This window comes from Coenobita brevimanus, chromosome 101 (genome assembly GCF_032717465.1).
Source record: "Coenobita brevimanus isolate Jiangsu-jjx chromosome 101, ASM3271746v2, whole genome shotgun sequence".
Lineage (NCBI taxonomy): Eukaryota > Metazoa > Arthropoda > Malacostraca > Decapoda > Coenobitidae > Coenobita > Coenobita brevimanus.
The window spans coordinates 72,669,732-72,694,986 of record NC_137054.1 but is presented as its reverse complement, the minus strand read 5'-3'; the positions used below and the strand labels follow the sequence as shown (position 1 = coordinate 72,694,986).

The 25,255-nt window shown below is 45.1% G+C and overlaps 1 protein-coding gene across 1 annotated transcript; it reads left to right on the top strand.

Moving 5' to 3' along the window:
* Window positions 1-1,300: 1,300 nt before the first annotated feature.
* LOC145415090 (uncharacterized) lies at window positions 1,301-24,968 on the top strand. Its single transcript, XM_080284503.1, has 6 exons — window positions 1,301-1,370; window positions 14,088-14,239; window positions 19,504-19,714; window positions 21,850-21,984; window positions 24,466-24,639; window positions 24,790-24,968. Exons 1-6 carry the CDS (start codon window positions 1,301-1,303, stop codon window positions 24,966-24,968), a joined length of 921 nt encoding a protein of 306 aa, XP_080140629.1.
* Window positions 24,969-25,255: the final 287 nt, after the last annotated feature.

Below are 25,255 nucleotides of genomic sequence, written 5' to 3'. Positions count from 1 at the left end.
ATTGAAGGACAAGAAGAGTGACTAAAACTTGAGACAGAGTGAATAAGAATGAAAAAGTGAAGGAAGAGTGAAACGGTAAAGCCAGATTAAAAGAACAAATCCAGAGTGAAACAGAATGAGGTTTGTATGGGCGTGAGGATGAAGGTAGGGTGAACAAAGGAAGCAAGAGTGAACATAGAGTGAACTTATAACCCTTTTGAACACTTGAACAAAATGGACTGGGGGGAGTGAGAATAAAAGAAAGCCTATTGATAGTAAGAAGACAAAGACAGACGATAGAATAAGACAGGGATGAAGAAAGAATAAGTTAGAGAAAACAGGAGAGAGGAAGAAAGAAGAGACAGAAAAAGACAGAGGAGAGAGGAAGAAAGAAGAGGCAGAAGAAGACAGAGGAGAGAGGAAGAAAGAAGAGACAGAAGAAGACAGAGGAGAGAGAGAGAAAGAAGAGGCAGAAGAAGACAGAGGAGAGAGAAAGAAAGAAGAGACAGAAGAAGGAAGTAAGAAGATAGAAAATAGAAGACAGAAGAGTAGTTATCGTACTCAAGGGGTGAAAAGCCAGAGTGGAAAGCTGCAGTGGCGTTAGAGTGAAGAGATAGACCCAGAGTGAAGGATGAATGATACTAGAGTGAAGAACAAGATATAGAGAGAAAAGAGAGACCCAGAGTGAAGGATTAGTGGTGTTAGAGTGAATGATAAGAGTGAAGAGACAGACCCAGAGTGAAGAATTAGTGGTGAGAGTGAATAATAAGAGTGAACAGACCCAGAGTGAAGGACGAATAATGCCAGACTGAATAACCAGACTTAGAGTGAAAAGACAGACCGAGAGTGAAGGATCAGTGGTGTAAGAGTGAATAGTAAGAGTGAAGAGAGAGACGCCGAGTGAAGGATTAAGGATACTTCAGTGACTGGTTAAGAGTGAAGAGAAGCAGAGTGAAGGGTGAATAATGCCAGAGTGAATAACCAGACTTAAGAGTGAAGAGTCACACCCAGAGTGAAGAATGAGTGGTTCCAGAGTGAGTAACGAAAAGACAGACCTAGAATGATTAAGAACACTCAGAATGAAGGATCAGGGTGACGCTAGAGAGAAGGGTTAGAGTGATAAGAGTGAAAACCAAGCTTAAAGTGAAAGGCTAGGGTAACATCAGAGTGAATAACTAGCGTGAAGAGTCAAGATAGAAATATAAAGAAGCTTAAGACCTAGAGTGCTGTCAGAATGAAGAGGAGGAGTGAAGAGTGAGGCAAGAATTAGTCAGGAGCCAGAGAAAAGCTAGAGTGAAGTTAGAGTGAAAAAGCGTGCAACATGAGCCTAATCTCCTGCTCACTCTACTGCCTACTGATCCTGTTGCTGCTGCCCCCTCACTGCTGGAGAGGTGAGTACCCTCCCCCCTCTCTCTCTCTCTCTCTCTCTTTCTCTCTCTCTCTCGTTCCTTGAGTCCTTAATATATTGTGCTGTAGGATGCTGGAATATATATATATATATATATATATATATATATATATATATATATATATATATATATATATATATATATATATATATATATATATATATATATATATATATATATATATATATATATATAAGTAAAAAAGTTACTACATGACAGTATTGTGATACCAACTCTAACATACGGAAGTGAAGCTTGGACATTGTTGGAAGGGCACAAGTCATGAGTGAGAGCAGTGGAAATGAGTTATTTAAGAGGAGCCTGTGGAGTCACGTGGAGAGACAGGCTGACGAATGAGGATATAAAGGAGCGTTGTGGTGTGGATGTGGATGTGATAGGAAGCGTTGTGAGGAACACACTGAGGTGGTTTGGCCATGGAGAGGATGGATGGTGAAAGTTTTACTAAGAGTGTTTATGTGATTGAGGTGGAGGGTGGATGAGGGAGTGGGAGACCGAGTATGAGATGGAGGGATGGGGTGGAGAGGTATATGAGAGAGGGGGTGTGAGTTGGGAGCAGGGCCGTGAAATGGCGGGGGACAGGGCGACTTGGAGGCGATTTGTTTGTGGCCACCCCAAACGGGATTGAGGCGTCTGGCAATAGATATATATATATATATATATATATATATATATATATATATATATATATATATATATATATATATTACAGTTAGGTCGTCTGGTGTGGAATGCCTTGGTACTGGTGTGGAATGCTATCATAGTGTGTAGGAGGGGAATGGGATGTGTGGCCGTCCCTTGCCTCCACCCACACCCCCACACCCACATATACCTCCCCTGTAATTTGGGGTTTAGGTCTAGACACAGGAGGCTATGTTACACCTCTATCTAAGAGATTTATTTTGCCCACAGCCCTTCTCTCACTCCCGCAGCCACCCTCTCACTCCCACACACCCTCTCACTCCCACTCCCACACCTCCCTTCTCTCTCTCTCTCTCTCTCTCTCTCTCTCTCTCTCTCTCTCACGTCCCCCCTCCTCAATCCCTCCTTTCCTCCTCTCCCCCATCATCCCTCCCTCCTTTCCCCAGGGTCCGACACCTCCACCCCGTGAATAATTACGTGGTTAGCAAATAAATTACCCAACAAACACTCCTCCACATTACGACACCCAATCATCAAGTTTACAGGCCAGGTCTCTATATGCCTTTGTGACTTACTCTCAATTAGCATCTCTTTTCTTGACTCCAGTTCTTTTACCTTAACTTGGCCCAGATTTTCGTCTTGTGCTTTTCACGCGGCTCAGTGACGGAAATGGACAGTGTTACGGTTCGACGTTTCTTCCACAGCTCTCTGTTAGCTTGTTTTTGTTTTTCTTGGAGGGAGCAATCTTGCGGGCTTCTGGCCTCTAGTTCCTTCTTCCTTGCATTTAAAAAACTTCGTGACAAGCATCATATGCCACAGTGTTAAACTATTGTCACAACTCAGCACTGAAGATGGATAGGAGGCAGTTCCAGGCCAAGCTGTCGTAAAGAGGAGTACAACACCAGGGTAAGCAAAGATACACAATCAGATGAGGTGCCGGATTCGCGAACAGACTTAGGACCAAGTTTTGTAGGAAGAAAATTAGCCCAGCGAGTGTGAGTAATCTGATGCATGCCCAGAAGGCGACAGCAGTTATCTTTTATCTCCTTTGCACGGTAAATGTGTGGTGGGTAACTGCGTACTCTTCACACAAGGTCAGCCACCCCAACCCTCAACCAACGACGCTTGTGTGTGATGAGGCTCGCCGCTGGGAGAGACGGGGAATGCATTTACAAACTCTCTTGAGCTTCAGTTCTGCATAAGACTGTATGTACCGGTATATTCTTAAGTGTCTCTAATATAGCTATCAGACACTTCACATCCAATTAAGAGGGAATATTAAAATTAAAAAAAAAAAAAAAATAGACAAAGCAGATCTATTTATGATAACCTTAAGCCACCAGGGACCCATGTTTCTTCTGCAAATTGGAAAAGCTCCTTGATAAATACAGATCCTGGTTGCAGTATTGAGAGGCTTATTTTACCTCCCCCTTCACCCCCTCCCGATTCATTGAGAGCATACCTCTATGATTGAGAGGGTTCTTTCATGCTCCCTCCTTCCCCCACTCCCCCTTCCCCCTCACCCCTCCCCCATTGACCAGGGATGGGGGTGATTGAATGCTGATTTTACCACCACATTCTCCCCATTAATAGCCACGTAATCTGGTGCCCAAAATAGCCTCTCTGATATACACAGGGATCCAGAATGTCGCTATCGCCATTTTTACGTAACTTTTAGATGATTCGACCTCGTAATATTTCCCATCGTTGCCTTCAAGTGGTTGTAGCTAAAAATGATATGGTTGAAGAAGTAGAAAAGAGTCTACGGTAACTAAGAGAGAGAGAGAGAGAGAGAGAGAGAGAGAGAGAGAAAGAGGAAAGTGGGATAGAGGGTGAGGGGCAGAAACTTACGATGATATACATGACACACTTCCATAACTTTCGCACTAAAGGCGAGAATTATGCACGGGGACAATTAGAGAGAGAGAGAGAGAGAGAGAGAGAGAGAGAGAGAGAGAGAGAGAGAGAGAGAGAGAGAGTGAGAGAGAGAGAGAGAGAGAGAGAGAGAGAGAGAGAGAGAGAGAGTGAGAGAGAGAGAGAGAGAGAGAGAGAGAGAGAGAGAGAGAGAGAGAGAGAGAGAGAGCCACGTAAACTAAGTAAGAGAGAATGCAAATGCGAGAGTGAGCCAAAAGAATGAGGAGGAAAGTGGGTCAGGTGAGGGAGTGCAAAAGTGCGGTAAGAGAGTGAGAGTGTAGCAACGCATTAAGTGTGTGTGTGTGTGTGTGTGTGTGTGTGTGTGTGTGAGAGAGAGAGAGAGAGAGAGAGAGAGAGAGAGAGAGAGAGAGAGAGCGCAAATATGAGCCAAGTGTTAAAGTGCAAAGACGGGCTGCGTATTAGAGCGCAAACGACACCTCGCCTCGCCATCATCTCGACCCCATCAAACATGCCGGGCGCGAAGACCCCCCTACGCCCCCTCCCCCTCTCCTTTCCCTCCCTCCCCCTCCCCCTCCCCCTCTTCTCTCCCCTTCCCTAATCTCCCTTCCCCCTCCCCCCTCCCTCGCGTCTCAATATTTGGCCAAATCTCCTCCCTTCGGTCTTGGCAAATGAGATTCGCTAGGGAAAGGTGGACTCCTGAATTGCACCATTTCACTTTAGGAACTCCATTTGTACAGAGGTGTGGCAAGGAAGGGGAGAGGGAAAGGGGGAGAGGGGAAGGGGGAAAGGGAAGGGGAGGATGAGGGAGAGAAAAGGGGTGTGAGTTGAGAGGAAAGGGGGAGGGACGGGGGAGAGAGGAGGGGTGTGAGTTGAGAGGGAATAATGGGAGAGGAGAAGGGATGTGAATTGAGAGGGAAGGGGGAGGGATGGGGGTGAAGGGAAGGGTGTGAATTGAGAGGGAATGGGTGTGAGAGGGAGTGGGGAGAAGCTGATGGGAGGGAAGGAGGAAGGGGGAAGAGGGCGAGAGTTGAGAGGAAGAGTGGATAGGAAGGGAAGAGCGAAGGAGTGATCCCTGGGGAGGATAGAGGAAAGAGGGTGAGGCCTAAGGGAAGGAGAAAGAAAGGAAATAGAGGGAAAGATAGAAGGGGATGAAGGAAGAGATGGAGGGGAGGGAAAAAGGATGGGGATAGCTGAGAAGGAACAAGGAAGAGGGTGAGAGTTGTGGGAAGGGGAAAGAAAGGATAAAGAGGTGAAAAGTGGAAGGGGAAAGTGTTAGGGTAGGGGAAAGGGGGAGGATAGGAAAGGGGTAGATAAAGGGGGAAGAGGGAAGAGGCTGAGAGTCGGGAGAGGAGGTGAGAGTCGGAGAGAGGAAGTGAAATTTGGGAAGGGACGAGTATGAAGTAGGGACAGAGGGGGTAGGGGAGGAAAGGTGAGGAAGAAGTGAGGATTGAGAAGCGGGGAAGGTGGTGGTGGAGGGCATGGAATTCAGCAAGTCTTAAATATACTAACGGATTTATTACAGGAAATATTTAGGGTCGCGGAAGCTTAATGCATTCTGAGGTCGTAAAGAAAACGTGGGTTGAGGAGAGGAGTTTGCGGAAGCTGTAGGAAGTGGATGATGAAGGAAAAGTCTGATTAAAATTACAGAAACTGTGTCTATATTAAAAAGATATAATTAGGATACAGGAGAATGTCAGACTGTAATATGCAAAATAAATCGCTAAGGAAGAGGTGCTAGAGGCCTCCTATGCTACCTAAAATATGAACCATAGTGAATTTACATAGATACTGTAGATAAATAGATAGATAGGTAGATAATATGACAAATGCTTGAATATACTTGATCTAGCTTATATAAATTAATGTAAGTTTAATATTTACACTGCTAGGGGTCAATACAGAAGGGTTAAGTTCCTCAAAGACAATTATTCTGATTCAGGTTAGGGGACACTTCAGGCAGAGAGAGAGAGAGAGAGAGAGAGAGAGAGAGAGAGAGAGAGAGAGAGAGAGAGAGAGAGAATGCAATACGTAAAAAAAAAATATTGACTAAATATCCATTGACTAATATCTCCCTGAGGGATGATAGGGACTGAGGAGGAAAGTGAAGAGAAAGAGTTGTGTGTGAGAGAGAGAAAGTGTGAAGTGTGCAACAGAGAAGAACAAAGCCAAATATTAGTTGTATACAGGTAAACAGAAGGATGATGTGACTGTAGGTAGTTGTGCAAGGTAACCATAAACAAACTGGGCACTTTAAACACAGGATAAGTATGCACATTTATACAGTGGCAAAAGGACAAGCGATGAAGGTGTGTACTAGTGTGTGCAATAATTATAACGAAGATGAAAAATTAGACAGTGATATATAATGACGCTGTAAAAATGCAGGTTCGTAAAGGAAATATGGTTCTACAAAGTAATGATTCTATAGACTAAGAACAGAAAGTGATTTAGAATATTCTGAAAGCATTTACAGTTTTAAAGGATAAGGACTGAAGATACTGTGTCCAAAGGAAGTCTTTAATGACCTAAGGGTTTGGTGCAGGGGGTGGTGCTGGTGGCAGGGAGGGCAGGGCTCGGCAGGGCTGTCAATATCCACCATGAATAGATTAATTAAGACTGTTGTCCCAGTCAACACACCGTCTCAGCGCCCGCACACCAACGCTTTCTTTTTTTTCCTTCTCTCTCTCTCTCTCTCTCTCTCTCTCTCTCTCTTGGAGGGGAGTTTTTAGTGAGTGTGTGGAGCAATGGAGGAGTAATGGGGAGGGAGGTGGAGGGCAGATGGGCGAGGAATGAAGTGAGAGAGAGAGAGACAGACAGACAGACAGAAGTAAAGGGGATCCTGCAGATAGTCAGGCGAGGGGAGTATCGGGGAGAGGGGAGAAATGGAGGGGAAGAAAGCAGGGAAAATGAGGAGGGGAAGAGGGGAAGGGAAGAGGAGGGAGGGGGAAGATGGTGGATAAGTGAAGAACGGGAAATATGAAATTGAAGAGAGAGAGAGAGAGAGAGAGAGAGAGAGGATGAGGGTTTGGGGGGGAGGCACCTGAGAGCGACGCTGATGGCACTAAGAACACTCGTGCCTCACACACACACACACACACACACACACACACACACACACACACACGAGAGAGAGAGAGAGAGAGAGAGAGAAAGAGAGAGAGAGAGAGAGAGGAAAGAAAATGTTAAAGTGATGGGTTACTATCTCTCATGCAAAATTTGGCTCTAACGAGATAAGAAATTAAAATGAGCTAACAAAATACAGCCTCTCTTTTGGAACAAGTGATAATGCTGTAATTAACCATCATTACATAATCATATATTAAGTTATTTAGGTGGAGGAAATTAAAGGAGATAATTACCGAGTTAAAAAGTACTCTGAGGAAGCAAACTGGAAGGAAAAACTGAAAGGCTTAGATATAAACAATCTTTATTAACCAGTCTGTGATATATATATAACTCTGGCTTATACAAATATATTACTGATTTAAAGGATGAACTAACAGGAAGGAGTGGTTTGATGAAAAATACTGATAAGAACACAGGGGGCTCTTGTGAAACTGATATAGGAGATAAGCGAGAGGTCAGGCACTGTAAGATATAGGAAAGTTTCAAACAAATATTCATATAAAAAAAAATCGTAGGTATTACTTTTGAGATGGATACAGTGGCAAGGAGTATGAAGCACCCTAATCTCATCTACATCTGTGTCAAAAATAAAATGAAAAATATAATACTCAATATATTTGCCGACTGCAGACGCCAGTTTATCTCTGAGGGCCATTTTACTGCATAGGGTACCATGATAGTCCTTGAAATATAACAGACTGGGCCTTTAAGTGTATGCCTTTTGTGTGACTGAAGTTGTAGTACAGTCTCCTCAGAAAGCATCGCGCGGGTAGGGCACGATGATATCCGAAATGATCATTATAGCTCATGAATTTTCGGTAAAATTTATCTGTAATCACTTTCCTATACACAGAATAACAATACGGACTGGAAAATCTCACAAACAAGCCACGTATAGCATCCTTGAGAGGGCATTTATCAGCATGGGGGAAAAAAATCGTTGTTCAGTTTCCAGTAGCCAACGTCCAGTGTCTCAAATCGCTTCGCGTCAAGTGTTCACCGATACGTTTTGGTGTGTGTTCATCCACAGGTGGCCCAGTTACTGAGATAAGGTGTTCGTAAGGTTGGGTGTGCTAGGAGAGTTTTGCTGTACTAAACTAATAAGCATTGGCCTGGGACAATTTTTCTTCCCTCCCCCCCCCCTCCTCTCTCTCTCAGATGCACTGTTATCTGAAATATTCTCACTTGTTATTTTATGAGGGGAGTATAATGAGGCTGTGGAGACATTCGATCCAGAGCCTGGCGTCCAGAAGTAGTGAATCTTAACATAAATCTATTGTGCTTGTAAAGTTCAACCAAAACCATTAGTGTAGATACATCCACTCAGGCACCTCAAACAGGCGATGATAGATGATAGAACAAGCGATGATAGAAGGGCGATAAGCGATAGTACAAAAAATTGTTATATTAGTAAAGTAAAGAGTTTCCCAGTTAGTAATAAAATAAATAACAGTAAATGCCAAGGTAAAGGCATAACTACTCATAATAATCTGAAAGTGTACTACACAAACAGCCGGAGTTTACGTAATAAAATGGATGAACTGAGGGCTTTAATTTGTACAGAGAAAATAGACATTGCCGTTATTAGTGAAACTTGGATGAATACAGACACTCGAGAATTTTTAGCAGAATGTCAGATAAAAGGCTATAATATTTTTGTGTCAAACCGTCTGGGAAGAAAGGGGGGAGGGGTAGCTATTTATGTAAAGGATTCGTTAAACTGTTACAATAAAGCAGACATTAAAGTAAATAGGGACACAGAAAGTGTCTGGGTTGAAATTAGTAACAATAGGAAAAATTCCGTTTCAATAAGGAAATAGGTAGAAATTGGTTTGGTAATAGGGTAGTAGACGAATGGAATAAGCTACCTAGTAAAGTAGTTGCTGCCTCGTCCATTGAGATTCAAGCATAGGCTAGATAAGCATATGACAAATAAGGGGTGGATATAGAAAAAAGAAAATCTTATAACCAGTACTAATTCATAATTTTTCCTTTTCAGGTTACACTACGATAGTCTCTATTCTCCTTTCACACTTTCCTGTAAAATATTAACGCCAGTTTTTCTATATTGCATGGTGTTCTTTCTGACTTTTTCCTGCCGGCATCGGCTGGAGGGTTTGGAGGGCGGGGGAGAGCCTTCTTCTTTGCTATTCTTATCTCATTCTAATGGTTCAGTTACTCTTCTAGGAACTGCCTAGCATGGGCCAACCGGCCTACTGCAGTTATCCTCTCTTTTTTATGTTCTTATGTTCTTATGTTCAGTAGGAGCCCGGTTACTACTAACATGCAGCATCCGTGAGCTAGGACGCACGGGGATGGAGTGGCGAACATAGATCCTTAAAAATCAATAGGCCTTGTCTTTACCGTAGGCCTAATATGTGCTAAGCCGAGTTTCACAATCAAATGCGGCCCTTTTACTGAGCTATGGCATTCACAGGCTATGAAGGGCATCGGGGAGGGGGTTAGAACATACATCTCTTCTTGACTCGTCTTTTTTGAATTATTATTTTTCTATTTACTGGCTGGGAAAAGTAAAGAATGGATGCAGTGCGGTACAGAATGCCTTAACTTTATTCCTAAGTTCTCATTCACCAAACACCAGTAATCTGACTTATGAAAATCTCTCTCTCTCTCCGCCCTCGCCTCAGCCACCACACTCCTCAGCACCCCCTCCCATGTCCTCCACCTCCTCCTGACTCGTCTCCTTGTCGTAAATCTCACCTCCTCACCCGTCACCTCCACTTCCCTCGCCTCATCAGTTTCATCATGGGGACGTTAATGGATAATGCAGATGAACTACTTTTTAATATCACCTTGTTTTTTTTTCCAGTGAACTCCCTTTCCTTCCATCTACAAATACACCGGCAACTCGGTAAACTGTTAGACTAAGTAACTGCCTTTTAATCACGAGGTTGAAAGTTTGTGAGTCTGACGGGATAAAAAAGTGAAGGGACCTTAGATTACCCTCCTGTCAATGCCAACCTCTGCCAACCCTCCTTAGCCCGGCGCAATTGAGGTTTGTCTGTCTTACCCCTTCGTAGCACAGACGTTTGCCTCTGCACGGGCCAGCTATACATTCACTGTGGCTATGAGTATACTGTTCTCTCCAAACTTGTGTGTTGTGGCAACGGTTTGGTGTATTGATGTTAGGAGTGAAAACACTTTGACTGCTTCGTGATGTTACTAATCAACTAGGTAATCAGTGGATGTATAAATGTAGACACCATAATGCATGTGAAGGGTTATGTCAAGTAGAAAATGATGCAGGGTAGACAACTGTAACGCTGACTGAATTGTCCTTGCAGCACGCGAGAATTGGGAGGCACAATGCATGGATCATCTGTCTTTCTACGTGTGTGTGTGTGTGTGTGTGTGTGTGTGTGTGTGTGTGTGTGTGTGTGTGTGTGTGTGTGTGTGTGTGTGTGTGTGTGTGTGTGTGTGTGTGTGTGTGTGTGTGTGTGTGTGTGTGTGTGTGTGTGTGTGTGTGTGTGTGTGTGTGTGTGTGTGTGTGTGTGTGTGTGTGTGTGTGTGTGTGTGTAAATTTTTTTGAAGTATATGACATCTGTGCAGCAGATACTCATTGCAAGCTAAGTGTCTGTTTATGTCAGTGTCGCCAAGTGGTGGACGCTTCAGGTAAATCTGCTCTGCTGACGGATGAGGGGAGGAGGCGGAAAAGGAAAGAGGGGGGGAGGGAAGGAAGAAAAAGGAGGAGGAGAAGGAATGGATGAAAAAGGGGGAGGAGAAGGAAAGGAAGAAAAAGGAGGAAGAGAAGGAAAGGAAGAAATGGAAGGGCAAGAGGATATGAGGCAGAAAATGAAGTGAAAGACGAGGAAGAACTTCATGATTTAAAAATAAGCTTTGTTCATCGACCATGTAGGCTACCTGAGCAGCACCGTCACTACCATAAAAAAAACAAAAGAATCAGTGCTGTTGTCCCGTGACCTAAACAATACGGTGCTGGTCTAGTGGTTAGTTTTTAGGTCACTGAAGGTCCATTTAGGTCCTCTGCCTTCACTCCGGTCTCCGTAATGGTCTAATTAACCCAAATCAAGTAGAGTTAGGTCATTTTGGGTCCATTTAGGTAACTCAAAGATCATGCAGGTCACTATCATGCTTGACCTATTCTTCCCACTACATCGGGGTTCTCATTGGAGGCTATTCGTCCCCTTACTTGGTGTGCGGGTTGAGTGGCAGGGGGAAGGAGGGAGGGAGAAAAGGAAGGAGTGATAAGGATGGGCTGGGATGATGGTGGGGGGGAGGTTATGATGGGGGTGAGGTGAGGGTGATCGAAATGGCTGTCTTTATTATGTCCAGTGTTCCAGTTTTATCTGTTATTATTATTATTACTATTATTATTATTATTATTATTATTAAGTAACGTTGGGTCTGGTTAGTACTTGGATGGGTGACCGCCTGGGAACACCAGATGCTGTTGGCATCCCTACGTGTCAAGTGGGGTTGGTGGAGGATTAGTGCCCCTCCCTGTAAAACAATTAACTCTAAGCCCTTGGCCACCCCGTTTGGGATACATGGCGTCTGGCAATGAATGAATGAATGAATGAATGAATTATTATTATTATTATTATTACTACTACTACTACTACTACTACTACTACTATACACTGCTATTAACCTAGAAACGAAATGGAAAATATTTAGGGTTACAACATCACAGATTTTACTGCATCATCATCATCATCATCATCATCATCATCATCATCATCACCACATCATCATCATCATTTATTTTCTACCTAAGGAAATATAAGAGGCAATGCAGTATAATATAAACTGTACCGCTGGACCAGACCAAATCATTAAGAGGACCGGAAATCAGATAGGGTGGACCGGGACACCATCACTCCTCCACCTGCATCCCTGCGGTACACCTCATAGTCATTAGTTACACCCACACACCCCCACACCCACTGCACCACATCTACACATATCGCTGCCACACCATACAACACCACATCAACACATTACATCCATAACACACCCACGTCCACACACCACCACACCCACACCATACCCACACAGTCATCAGTCACACCCACACATCAGTACACCCAAATTCCCGAGACAGAGAGAGAGAGAGAGAGAGAGAGAGAGAGAGAGGGGCAGCCTGGAGTGAGATATTGGCACCAGGGTGACGGTCATCTGTCACTGCGGTCTGCTTAATGTCCTCCTGTGTGTGTGTGTGTGTGTGTGTGTGTGTGTGTGTGTGTGTGTGAGAGAGAGAGAGAGAGAGAGAGAGAGAGAGAGAGTCAAACAGACAGACAGATATATACAGGTCAAACAATTTTATGTCAGCCTGTGGGAGCCTCTCGCATTGAAAAACCATAACATTTAAAAAATATAATAATAATAGTACTACTACTTCTACTACTACTACTACTACTACTACTAATAATAATAATAATAATAATAATAATAAAAGTAAAATGGGGGTAATCAACCCATCAACCCATCCTCCAAAATCATCATCGTCTAAAAATCGATAATTATAATCCGAATTTCAATAACCCCGCCTCGGAGATATTGGAGACAGGGCATTAAAATCTATATTCATATTCTCTGGCGTATTGGAATCTATGTCTGTTTATATATACGTTGGGGGGAGGGCAGCGAAATGGCAGGGGATAGGGCGACATGGAGGTGATTTGTTTCTGGCCATCCTCTACGGGATTAAGGCGTTTGGCTACAGATAGATAGATAGTTTCACTGCGCATCCGAGGACCAGGACATCTATATGATTTCATACATACATACATACATTTTTTTTTAATGCGAGGAAGAAAGAACCAAAGGCCAGGTATCACTATTTCAGTTACAGAATGTTTGAGTAAATCTAATACTGAAGTACAGGCAGAGAAATAATCTTCCCAGTTCCGTCTGAGGAAATTTTACAACAGGCGAAATACATTGAAAACCCATCTCTACTTGCGTGTGTTTCATTTCGTTCGTTTTTTCCTCTAAGTATTCGTCAGACTCCGGGAAGATACTTATGTCTCTTCCTGTACCTAGTCAGAAGAGACGGAAATAAGACATAATTCATTTTCAGTTTCGGTAACCATGACTACCGCTAGGGAACTCAAAAGCTGAGCTGTTGACACGAATAATAGTTTGTGATACAGTCAGTCAAATAAGTATAGCACACCTGGGGAGCGATGGTCGTGAAAAAATTTGCTAGTTTTGTAGACGCACATAAATCTATCAACACATTCCCTTAAAAATATATATACTCCCCAATATATAAGACGCTTTATGCGATTTTGAGTTCTAATTACGAAGGATAATATTAGCTCTTACAGTCACAGGGCGTCCCATGCATCCCAGTGCTTGGTAAATGTTTGATATGTGCGGTAAGATGGTCAATATTTTTTTGATTGACTCTACGTGTAGCAACAATAGTGGACAGTTCAGCTTCGTGTCCACTCCTCTGACATACGGTAGCTAAAATAGTGCCAGTATTATTTGTACAGCCTTGTTCTGTACTCACCGCAACCGTTGGATTATAGTGATGCATTGCCGTATATCCAACACTCTCTCAAAAAGAAAGAAAAAATGCAATGATCGCCTGACTGCATATGAGTGACTTTCAACTTCTAAAATGTAAATCACGTAAAAAATGAGTTATCAAGGAATTCCTGGCTACATTTTACACTACTCATTCGTGACTATCAACTTCTAAAATGTAAATAACGTAAAAAAGGGGGTTGTCAGTCAATTCCACGCAGTATATTCACTTAAGCCAATGTTTATCAAATATGTCATCTGTCCACTAGGCAATGGTTGGCCACTATGAGTATATACTATTGCTTACGACAGCTGAAGACTGAATGTGAGTGAATGAGGCTGCCCTTTCAAGATTTGGAGCGGGTGACGGAGAGGGTGTAATGATAATAATAATGATGATGATGATGATGATAATAATAATAATAATAATAATAATAATATAATGACAATAATAATAATAATAATAATAATAATAATAATAATAATAATAATAACACTTCCTAATATTTTCATACGCAGGTTCGGCCCACTCCCCCACCAGCGCCTCCTCCAGCAGCCCTGGCCAGTGTCGCGGCTGCCCCTACTTCCTGCCAACCCCCACCAACGTCACCACCATCGTAGGAGTCGCAACAAACCTCACCTGCGGGGTCAAGATGCTGGGAGGACGACAGGTGAGCAGGTGGGGACGACAGGGGGACGACAGGTGAGTAGGGGGACGACAGAGGGAAAGACAGATGAGCAGGGGAACGACAGGTGAGCAGGAGGAACTACAAGTGAGCAGGGGGGACGAGAGGGGTACAGACAGGTGAGTAGGGGGAACGACAGGTGTGCAAGGGGGACGACAGGTGATCAAGGGGAGGGCGACAGGTGTACAGCGGGGACGACAGATGAGCAGGGGACGTCAGGTGAAGGGGAGGAACGACAGGTGAACACTGGGAAACGACAGGTGAGGAGGGGGGTACCAGAGGATGAGGGAGAATTAAGCACAACACAATGGGGATATTCGGTGACCCGGTCGATTTAGTGCTAGCCTTTTGTTGGGGAGACGCTCTGGGTTAAATTCTAGGTGGCTTCAGGAACTTGGTAACACATTTCCCGTAGCTACTTATTCTCTGAAGTACACAGTAATTATCATCTGTGTTAATGCAGCTATGTTGATATTAAGCGGATTTACGTAACACATAAGAGAATTTTAAAGGTGTAATAAGGCTGAATAAATCGCACAAAAACAGGCCTTACCAAGCAATGCCACTAGGTTTTTTAAAGAGGGGGGGGTCGGTCAATGGCTAACTCAATTCCCGAACGACCTTTGTTAAAATCATACCGCTCTCTACCACCGCTGTCTTCTACGTCACCGTCTGTACCTTGTGTATGCGTGTATAAGTGGTGTTGTGTAGGTATACGTGTGTAAGTGTTGGTGGCAGTGTGTGTAAGTGTATACGTGTGTAAATGTCCGTGATGATGATGTGTGTGTATGAGTAGGTGTGTTTAAGTGGAGTTATGTTGTGTGTGTAAATGTAGGTGGTGTTATCGTGTGTGTAAGTGAGCTGGTGTGTGTGTGTGTGTAGTGATGATGTTGGTATCTGTGTAAGCGTGTGTGTGAGGTGGTGTTATCAGTGGGGTCCTGCTGGTGTGGCCATTCTCGCCCCCAGCCCATCAATTCCCTCCCTGTTAGCCAGTTTCCTCTCCCTCTCTCCCTATCTGCCGCATCCAATGGTCGCAGTATTAGTGGTCATGCCAAGCTCACACACGCCTCTACCCCCCATCCCACACACACACACACACACACACACACACACACACACACACACACACACACACACACACACACACACACACACACACACACACACACCTACCGCCAGTATACATCCTCAACACCCAGCCTTCTCCCTCATCACCCAACTTCCACCCTCTCCACATACTCCCCTCCCTCATCACCATCCTCACCACCCAGCCCCCACCCTCACCACCTCACACGCCGACACCCACACTAAATATTCCAGTATAATCAAGGCCCAGCTCAAGATTAGGCTTTGCGCATACTAGAAAAAAAAAATATGAGAAGCGTCTGAACTCTGACTTATATACACAGGGAGGCACAAAAATATGGATGAATTTTTAGGAAAGTATTATAAGATCTGTCGAAATAATGAGACAATATGATAAGGGATTGTGAACGATTTTCTATATGCAACTTGTCATGTATATTTTAAAATGTGTTAACTTTCTATAAAATTTTGGATGATGCCCCGGAAATATCGACACACACACACACACACACACACACACACACACACACACACACACACACGCAGGTCAGAGAGTGGGGGGCTAATGCAATCATTCCACTTGGCATGGTGGGTCAGGAGTGTATCGGAGTGGAGAGAGACCGCAGGGACATTACACACACACACACACACACACACACACACACACACACACACACACACACACACACACACACACATACACACTCAAATACTTACATGGACGGGACGCAGCTTCATGGTCGTGCCTGATGACTCAAATTAATGTGTTACTTTGAAGGATAAAATTGTCTGAATTTATCTTGACGAAGTGGTCCGGCAAACACTCATAGGAATTCTCACAATATACATAACCTATCCTAACCTAACCTAACGATACCTGGCCTGACGAGTGAAATGAGAGTCGCCATTGGGAACACCGTCTCCAAATACCTAACCTAATCTAACTTTGCCTAACATTGTCTATACTGGAATGAACTGACAACCACTGTTCACCATCGTCAAATATCTAACCTAATCTAACTTAGTCTAATCTAGCATGAGCCTAACTTAACCTACCCTAACTCTAGGTACTGTTAGAAACACCGACACCAAATACCTAATCTAACTTAACCTAATCCAGTCAAACATAACAAACATGACCTCACTTGTCCTAACCTGACTGCAATGAACTGACAGGCGGTCACTACTAGAAACACCTTCACCAAACACCTAACTCTATCCTAGAACAAATTTCTTTTATGTTATGCCCGTGAATCAAGTAACGTGTTTAATTTTCCCCTTGCCGTTTCCTAGACGATTTTCTTCATCTCAGAGGCCACTTCTGGTAGCGAAGGAGTCATTAGAGGTATAACTACCCTCTTATTTCGAAATGCCTCTGTTTCACTGGACATTATCGTCAGGTGTTAGCAAGACAAAGGTAAAATATACGTCATGGGTCTGAAGAGGTTAGTGGACGAGTTATGGCCACGCAGCCGCCATGTCCGCCACTCTAAGGCACTGGCGAGGTGTGACATCAAAGCGTTATCAGATCAGAAGCAGGAAGAGGTGTGGCAGGCAGGGGTGAGGGTGGGGTGCAGTGGGGTGAAGGGAGTAAAGGGGCGGCAGTGCGTGAAGAGGGGTTGGAGGGGAGGGAGGGTCAGGTGGGAAGCTGCGGGAAAGTTTATAGTGGAATTTTCTGGCCTTACTGCTCCCCAGCCTGACTAACTCGGAGTTGCAAGTAACCCAGGTAAGATATCTATCTATCTATCTATCTATCTATCTATCTATCTATATATATATATATATATATATATATATATATATATATATATATATACATATATATTTACGTGTCCGACTCTGGGCAAAGGCTTCAGGGCCTTTTTCTCGGGGGCAGTGACCTATCCCAAGGCCCTGTAGTCCTCCTACACCTCCACATGTCACCAATTCGGCGCTAACACCCACCATCTATAATGAATACATGCTAGGGCTGTCTCATACAGGATTGGTGTATTGGTATTAGCGGGGGTATTTTTACGACATGTCGGCGGGTCATCTGGTAGATCAAGAAAGTCTGCTTTTAGGAAATTCAAATCCTTAAACTGTTCCCTGTCCCAGTCGGGAATCGATCCCTGGGTCCATAGGACTGCAAGCCGCCTCTCTCTCTCTCTCTAGATAGATAGATAGATAGATATACTGAGAATATATATATATATATATGAGACGACTTCGGGCCCTAGAAAAAGCATAAGTAACTAAAAATGGCAAAAATGAAAAATAAAAACGTTATTTTCCTGGGTAACTTTTGGCCGACTTCACCGTGACACTTTCTGAGTCCATGGATCCCTACTATTTGGAAGTTTGAAATTTCGCGTCAGCTGGCTGTAAGGGATTGCCCTTTTTTTTTTTTTTTCAACAACTGGGATGGTTTCCGAAAATTTATTTGGCTTAGAGCACACACCAGAATACCCTTAATAACTTTTGTTCTTGAAGTTTGTTTATATCTCATCATTTTTACTTGATGTTCTTTATAAAGTTCACATTACAAACAGACTCAAACCTAAAATACAGCTTCCTTAAAAGCCTTCCATATCTTCTTCAACCTCTCCATTTAGCGATACAAGGCGGGGATTATATACCCTCCTTTGGGACAGATTGAGAGATGTGACAGACTGATTAAAAGCAGAATATTATGATGCAGTAAAAGTGCCAGTTGGCGGGCAGATAAGCTTCTGCTTTATGTATGTATGTAAGAGTCACCACTGGCTTAAAAATGAGCATAGAACAGAAAGATACAGAAAAGAAGTTGTTGTTAGATCCAATAGACAAAGACTCGTTTTAGTGAGAAAAGGAGACTGAGAGGGGTGATGTTTAGGAGAGAAAATTAGAGGTAAAGTTAAGATTGTTACCAAAACTGATGTGATATTTGAGTCCGGCGGTGGTTCAGGATATCTCATTAGATCGCTGGAGAGAGAGTGACCGCTGACTGGGTTACTGAGGGCCCTATCACCAGGAGATTAGTACTGTTACATCCCCTGGCTCATCTAAACACGAACCTGGTGGACTGCAGGCTGAAGCTGCTCTTCCCCTGAAGTTCACCAATTTTTTTTCTAGGGATAAGGAGGGAGCTGAGGGACGTTTGTATAACCGGGCAGTGGAGCAGCTCAGTTATGTCAGTGCCACCACATGAAGGCATCCCTCTCCAGCATGTCCCAGTGAACTCAGGACCATTTGGCTAATTTTTTATCTTTTCTAGTTATACATAATCAGGTAATGGGTATAATAAACAAAACATTGGTGTTAAAGAATAATGGAAACGCTTCATAGAGGATACTGAGCTTGCCACAATATCAGTGTAGTGGTGGATAGTCTGACAACAAGGGTAGGAGGGATGGGCCATTAATCTAAGTCCCGGCCTGAGCACCATCTGATATTCATGAAACAATTGTGGGCGGCCAGGTAATCTCCCGGTGCTGCTCCCTCGACTCACCTGCCGCCCTCACCTGTCGTCACGCCCCGCCACGCATACACGCACGTCAACACTCTCGGGACGCAGAACCCGGAAGCACACACACACACACACACACACACACACACACACACACACACACACACACACACACACACACACACACACACCACGGGAATTTATGGAGACACAAAAGGTTTATAGCTGATATGACTATTAAGTTTTTGATAGCATATACTGATGATACATAGGCAGCGAAAAATTTTTTGTAGCTGAGAGAGTGGAAAAATACTGTTTATTGGAAATATACCGGAAAATATGTGTGGGTGGAGATGCTGTAGTGAATGAAAGGGATGGATGAAGGCTGTGTTTGTGTTTATATGCTAAAGTAATGGGGATGTGAGTGAACTGATAACTAAAATTGTGATCTGACTCTGTACACTCTTGTAGGAGAGATGTGTGGGTGAATAATTACTGTATATAAAATGTAAGGGAAAAATAAGAATGCCCAGTGAGTGATGAAGATGGTGGTGTTAGGAGGAGTATGGAATGTGTGTATCTTTGCAGTAATACTGATTTTGAAGGAAGCGTTTGGCAAGAACTAGAAGACATTTATGGCATCTGTGGATCTATATAATCATTAGGCTTTCATCCATGTCTCAGTCTTCTTTTTCTTGACTCCCCTTTTTCTCCCCCCCCCCCTCCCTTTCACCAGGTGTCGTGGATCCGGCGTCGCGACCTGCACGTGCTGACGACGGACGCCTTCACGTACACGACCGACACGCGCCTCCGAGCCATCCACGCCCACGCCACGCCCTACTGGATGCTCAGCGTGGATTCCCCCTCCCTCAGCGACTCCGGCGTGTACGAGTGTCAGGTGTCAACGCTGCCCAAGATATCCAGGCGGTTCACGCTCACCGTTGTGGGTAGGTTCAACGCTGTAGTTCAATGCTTGGGTTCTGTGTTTGAATTCAGTGTTTGGGTTCAGTGCTTGGGTTTAGTGACTGGGACTGGTGTTTGGGTTCAGTGGTTGGGTTCAATGGCTGGGTTCAGTGGCTGGGTTCAGTGCTTGGGTTTAGTGACTGGGACTGGTGTTTGGGTTCAGTGGTTGGGTTCAATGGCTGGGTTCAGTGGCTGGGTTCAGTGCTTGGGTTTAGTGACTGGGACTGGTGTTTGGGTTCAGTGGTTGGGTTCAATGGCTGGGTTCAGTGCTTGGGTTTAGTGACTGGGACTGGTGTTTGGGTTCAGTGGTTGGGTTCAGTGGCTGGGTTCAGTGCTTGGGTTTAGTGACTGGGACTGGTGTTTGGGTTCAGTGGTTGGGTTCAATGGCTGGGTTCAGTGCTTGGGTTTACTGATGTTTGGGTTCAGTGGTTGGCTTCAGTGGTTGGGTTCAGTGCTTGGGTTTAGTATTTGGGTTCAGTGTTTGGGTTCAGTGTTTGGGTTTACTGATGTTTGGGTTCAGTGTTTGGGTTCAGTGTTTGGGTTTACTGATGTTTGGGTTCAGTGTTTGGGTTCAGTGCTTGGGTTTACTGATGTTTGGGTTCAGTGTTTGGGTTCAGTGTTTGGGTTCAGCGTTTAGGTTCAGTGCTTGGGTTCGGTGCTTGGGTTCAATGCCACCCTAACTCCACCCTAACTTCAACCAACCTCGCCCTAACTTCTCCTATAATCTTGCGCTAACCTCAGCCACTGCCAAGTTTGCCTACAGTAATCTAGTGTTTACGCTTTGCCTGACCTCATCTCCGGCTAGTGCACCTCACCTGCCTCACCTGCCTTACCTGTCGTATACCTGCCTCACTTACTTACCTGCCAATACTTAGTCTCTGCTTCACCTGCTTTACTTGCCTCATCTGTCTTTCCTGCCTCACCTTATCTCTGCCCCATTTGCCTTACCTGCTGTACCTGCTTTACCTGTCTTTCCTTGCCTCAGCCTCACCTGACTTACATGCCTCACCGTATCTCTGTCTCACCTTCCTCACGCCACATTTGCCACAGCTTAAACACCTTCCTCACTTTTCATATTCCTCACCTCATCTATTCTTCTTCATTATCCTCATCTTCTCTCTGCCGAGATCTTGCTTTAGCTTGCCTCTGCCTACCATGCCTCACCTGACCTCACCTGCTTTACCTAGCTTCTTCTTACCTCTTCCTCACCTGTCTCTCATCATCTGCCTCACCTGCCTCACCTTGCCTCTGCCTCACTTACTTCACCTGCCTCATCTGCCTCACCTTCCTTGCCTGACTTGCTTTGACTTTGCCTCATCCCATCTTTGCCTCACCTGCCTTACTTCATTCCGCCTCTGTCTCACATCACCCTGTCTCTGCCTGACTTCTCTCCTCCTGTCTCACTTCACCCTTCCTTCCCCTCTCTTCCCACACCTCTGATCATCCCACTCCACCTTTCTGCCTCGCCTCTCTGCCTCACCCCATCCTCCTTCTCCCTCACCTCCATGCCTCTCTCCACCCTACCTCTGCCTCACCTCCCTGCCTCTACCTCACCTCATTATCTCTGTCTCATCTTGCTGCCTCTCCCCACCCTACCTCTGCCTCGTCTCTCTGCCTCTCCCCACCCCAACTCTGCCTCACCTCATTATATCTGCCTCATCTCCCTGCCTCTCCCCACCCTACAGCTGTCTCATCTCTCTACCTCTGCCTCACCTCCCTGCTTTTCCCGAGCCTACCTCTACCTCATCTCCTTCCCTTTGCCTCACCCCACCTTACCTTTGACTCACTCCACCCCTTCCTCACTTCTCCCTATTCGTGTCTCACCTTTGCCACTGCCCCAACTCCTTTCTCTCTCTTTGCCTAACCTCTTTTCTTCACTTCCCCAACCTCTGTCTCATCCTGCCTTACCTCAAACTGTCTCTGTCTCACCAGCCTACCTCTGCCCCAACTGCCTACCTCTGCCTTACCTGCCTCAGCTTGACGTGCCTGCCCTTTCCCAATCTGCCTGTCTCTTCTTGACCTCTCTACCTCTGCCTCACCTGCTACCTCTGCTTGACCAGTTTACTTCTGCTTAACCTTCCCTGCCTACCTCTGCCTAACCCTCTGTGCCTGTCCCCAGAGCCACGTGCCCAAGTGGTGGGCGGTGATGCTGTGTACATTCGGGCAGGCAGTGACCTCAACCTGACCTGTCTTGTGACCCACGCTGCCCCCCAAGCCGCACCTGTCGTATGGTACCGGGAGCCAGCACACACAGGTGAGAGAGAGAGAGAGAGAGAGAGAGAGAGAGAGAGTCAGACAGAGACAGACAGACAAGCAATAAGAAATATAGAAACACTCAGAGAGAGAGAGAGAGAGAGAGAGAGAGAGAGAGAGAGAGAGAGAGAGACAGAGAGAGAGAGAGAGACAGAGAGAGAGAGAGAGAGAGAGACAGACAGACAGACAGACAGTGAGACGAGCAGTAAGAAATATAGAAACAGAGAGAGAGAGAGAGAGAGAGAGAGAGAGAGACAGGAAGGGGGGTTGCTGCAGTCCCCGAGGAAGACTATGGTTTATTGAAAAGGTGGGGTGAAGGAAGAGGGTGTGAAGATCATCAGTATTTCACCCCGTCTGTCACAGCGCACGCCTTCCCTTGGGTCTTGCATCAGTATCAACTAAATCAATAAATCAGTTAATAATGAGCCTGTGTCAACTTTTTAATCCGATGTGAAATGATAAGTATAAGTAAAACATTCAGTAAAGAGGATGTGACACCTTTACTGGATAATTAAAGGTGTGTCAGCTTTAATTTCCTAGGTAAATTTTCACTCTCATCTTAAATGCCGGGACCAACTGCTTAGCCCCGGGCTCCTACGCTCCTCATGGGGCAATGTAGGATTGGATGATGGATGGATGGATGGAATGAAAAATGTAAACAAAAGATAAATAATGATCACGTGATATTATGAATTGATTAATTAAAAAGGAACGTGTGTCAACTTTTAGATCCAATGTGTGTAATAATAATAATAATAATAATAATAATAATAATAATAATAATAATTAGAAGAGGAAAATACGAAATACATCACCTGACTGAAGGGGTAAACTCTACAGCCCGTGAACGTTTTATATCAAGGCTGAATAACATTGCAGGGCGTCATGCAGAATGAAATAATAAAAACGAAAAACGAGATGGGAGAAAACGCCCACACGCCAAAGGGATAACTAAAACAGAGGCAGCTGTATAAACGATTCACGGCCTGGCACTGCGTTTGGAAATAAAAATAAGGATGTGAAAGCCAGCCAACATGGTCACCCTCTGAAGTCGACATGGAAGCCAAATATCTTCTGTTTGCATGATCTCACTGGAGACATATCTATTTATCTATTTATTTATTCACTTATTTATAGCAGGGAAATGTCTGAAGGATTACGTAAAAGCAGTTGGTCACCGTACAGTGTTATGGCGACCTGTGATGGAGGTGTGACAGACTCCAGTGTTCACGCAACCAACAAGAGCGATGCCATTTCTTTTGGCTTGTGACTATATTCAAAGCAGTTATTTTATAGAAGACCGTATGATCACACGAAACATACGTGGACGTGCGTGTTGGAGGCAGGTCAGGTGGCGAAATCGAAGGCGGGGCGGGGTTGGGTGGGGTATGGCAGGACAGGGTTAGGCGCGACTGTAGTGGGGCTGATCAGGGCAAGGAAGGGCGGGGTTTAGTACCGTAAGACGGGGTGCAGCAGGGCAGGCTGGGTGGGGCAGGGCAAGCCAGAGCGGAGTGAATCAAAGCAGGGCAGGGAGAGGTAGGGCAAGGCAGGGCAGGGCAAGGCAGGGCAGGGCAAGGCAGGACAGAGCGGGGACGGGAAGAAGGGGTGGCGGGGTGAAGGGCAAGGCTGGGTAAGACAGTCTGATGTGAGGTAAGGCAGGATGGGGTAGGGCAGGGTAAGGTAGGTCGAGCCAGAGATTGAGATACCCCAACAATACAATGGTCACAACTCCCGCCACCTTAAGTCATCTAAAAAATGGATGAGTCTGGGGAAACCGTGGCTTGTTTACGATTGGTGGTGGGAAGGGAAGGTTATTATGTCACCCCAGAAACGATAACCAGTTCCATTTTCATTAGTGTCCATAGATGTGAGGGGAGGAGAGGAGGACGGAACCGAGAGGCTGTGTGTGTGTGTGTGTGTGTGTGTGTGTGTGTGTGTGTGTGTGTGTGTGTGTGTGTGTGTGTGTGTGTGTGTGTGTGTGTGTGTGTGTGTGTGTGTGTGTGTGTGTGTGTGTGTGTGTGTGTGTGTGTGTGTGTGTCAACGAGTAGGACAGCCCAGGTGTGAATGGTGAGTGTATGTGTGCCTACTCCATTTAACGGGCATGCAGCTGATAGTCCTCCATCTATCGCGCTTCTCTTTTTTTTCGCCCTACCACATCCCATCTCTCGCTGGATATACTAGGTCATGATGATGATGATGATGATGATGATGATGATGATGATGATGATGATGATGATGATGATGATGATGATGAGGTAAACTATGTGGCAAGATTTTTCCACAACTGAGTCTATCCGCAGGTGTGGCTGAGGCAGAGAAATGTACCAAGCCTCTCTCATCTTAGGAATATTAGTACACAGAGGAATATGAGGAGACGAAGGAAAATATTAAGCGAACTTTTTCCCCGAGAGAGGAGTGTGAGAAGTAAAGCTGATGGTTTTTGAGACGAACTATTTTTTTTTTCGACTGAACGTATTCGCAGGTGTGGTAGAGGCGGTGAACAGCGGTGTGCGTGGCGGCGTGCAGGTGGTGACAGACAGGCGGGAGGGCACCAGCTGGCTCCTCGTTGCAGACACCACCTGGCGAGACTCCGGTAACTACACCTGCGCCCCCACCCACGCCACACCTGCATCCGTCACCGTCCACGTCATCCTCGGTGGGTGTAATTTCAGAGTCTTTGGGTGTCTTCTGTCAGTCTGGGTCTTTTCAGTTTGTATGGCTATGAATGATATATAGTCCCTTTCATTCCTTTATAGTGATATTAAGGTTGTGATGATGATGATGATGATGATGATGATGATGGCAGGTGAAAGCCCGGCCGCCATGCAACCCCACCTGCAGCCCTCTAGCCGGAGTGGTCAGCCTGCCTTGCCGGTCTCACACTCCAAGGCCGCATGTCAATGCCTCGACGCCTTCACCTCACTCCTGTGGGTGGCGGCGGTGGTGGTGGTGTGGTGTGGCGCCCTAGTAACCCATCTACTCTAAGCCCCTTTCTATCAGGTTGGTCACACACACACACACACACACACACACACACACACACACACACACACACACACACACACACACACACACACACACTGCCATGCCATTAAGCTGTTTGATCACTATATTAATGCACAGCAGAAAGTCAGCGACATTCAGTTCGCCTTCATCTCTTCAGTACGATAATGTCTTTAGTAAATCATTTCGGCCAACGCCACGCTATCTAATTAAGCTCAGGGGAAACCTCTCTAAAAGAAATGGTTAAATACAGCTTACGAACTGAAAGC

Bases quoted from the DNA above. Each gene is read 5' to 3' on its own strand.
- LOC145415090 (XM_080284503.1), top strand. From the start codon at position 1,301: ATGAGCCTAATCTCCTGCTCACTCTACTGCCTACTGATCCTGTTGCTG. The intron at 19,715-21,849 runs GTAGGTTCAACG...GCCTGTCCCCAG, and splicing joins GTTCACGCTCACCGTTGTGG to AGCCACGTGCCCAAGTGGTG. The intron at 24,640-24,789 runs GTGGGTGTAATT...TGATGATGGCAG, and splicing joins CACCGTCCACGTCATCCTCG to GTGAAAGCCCGGCCGCCATG.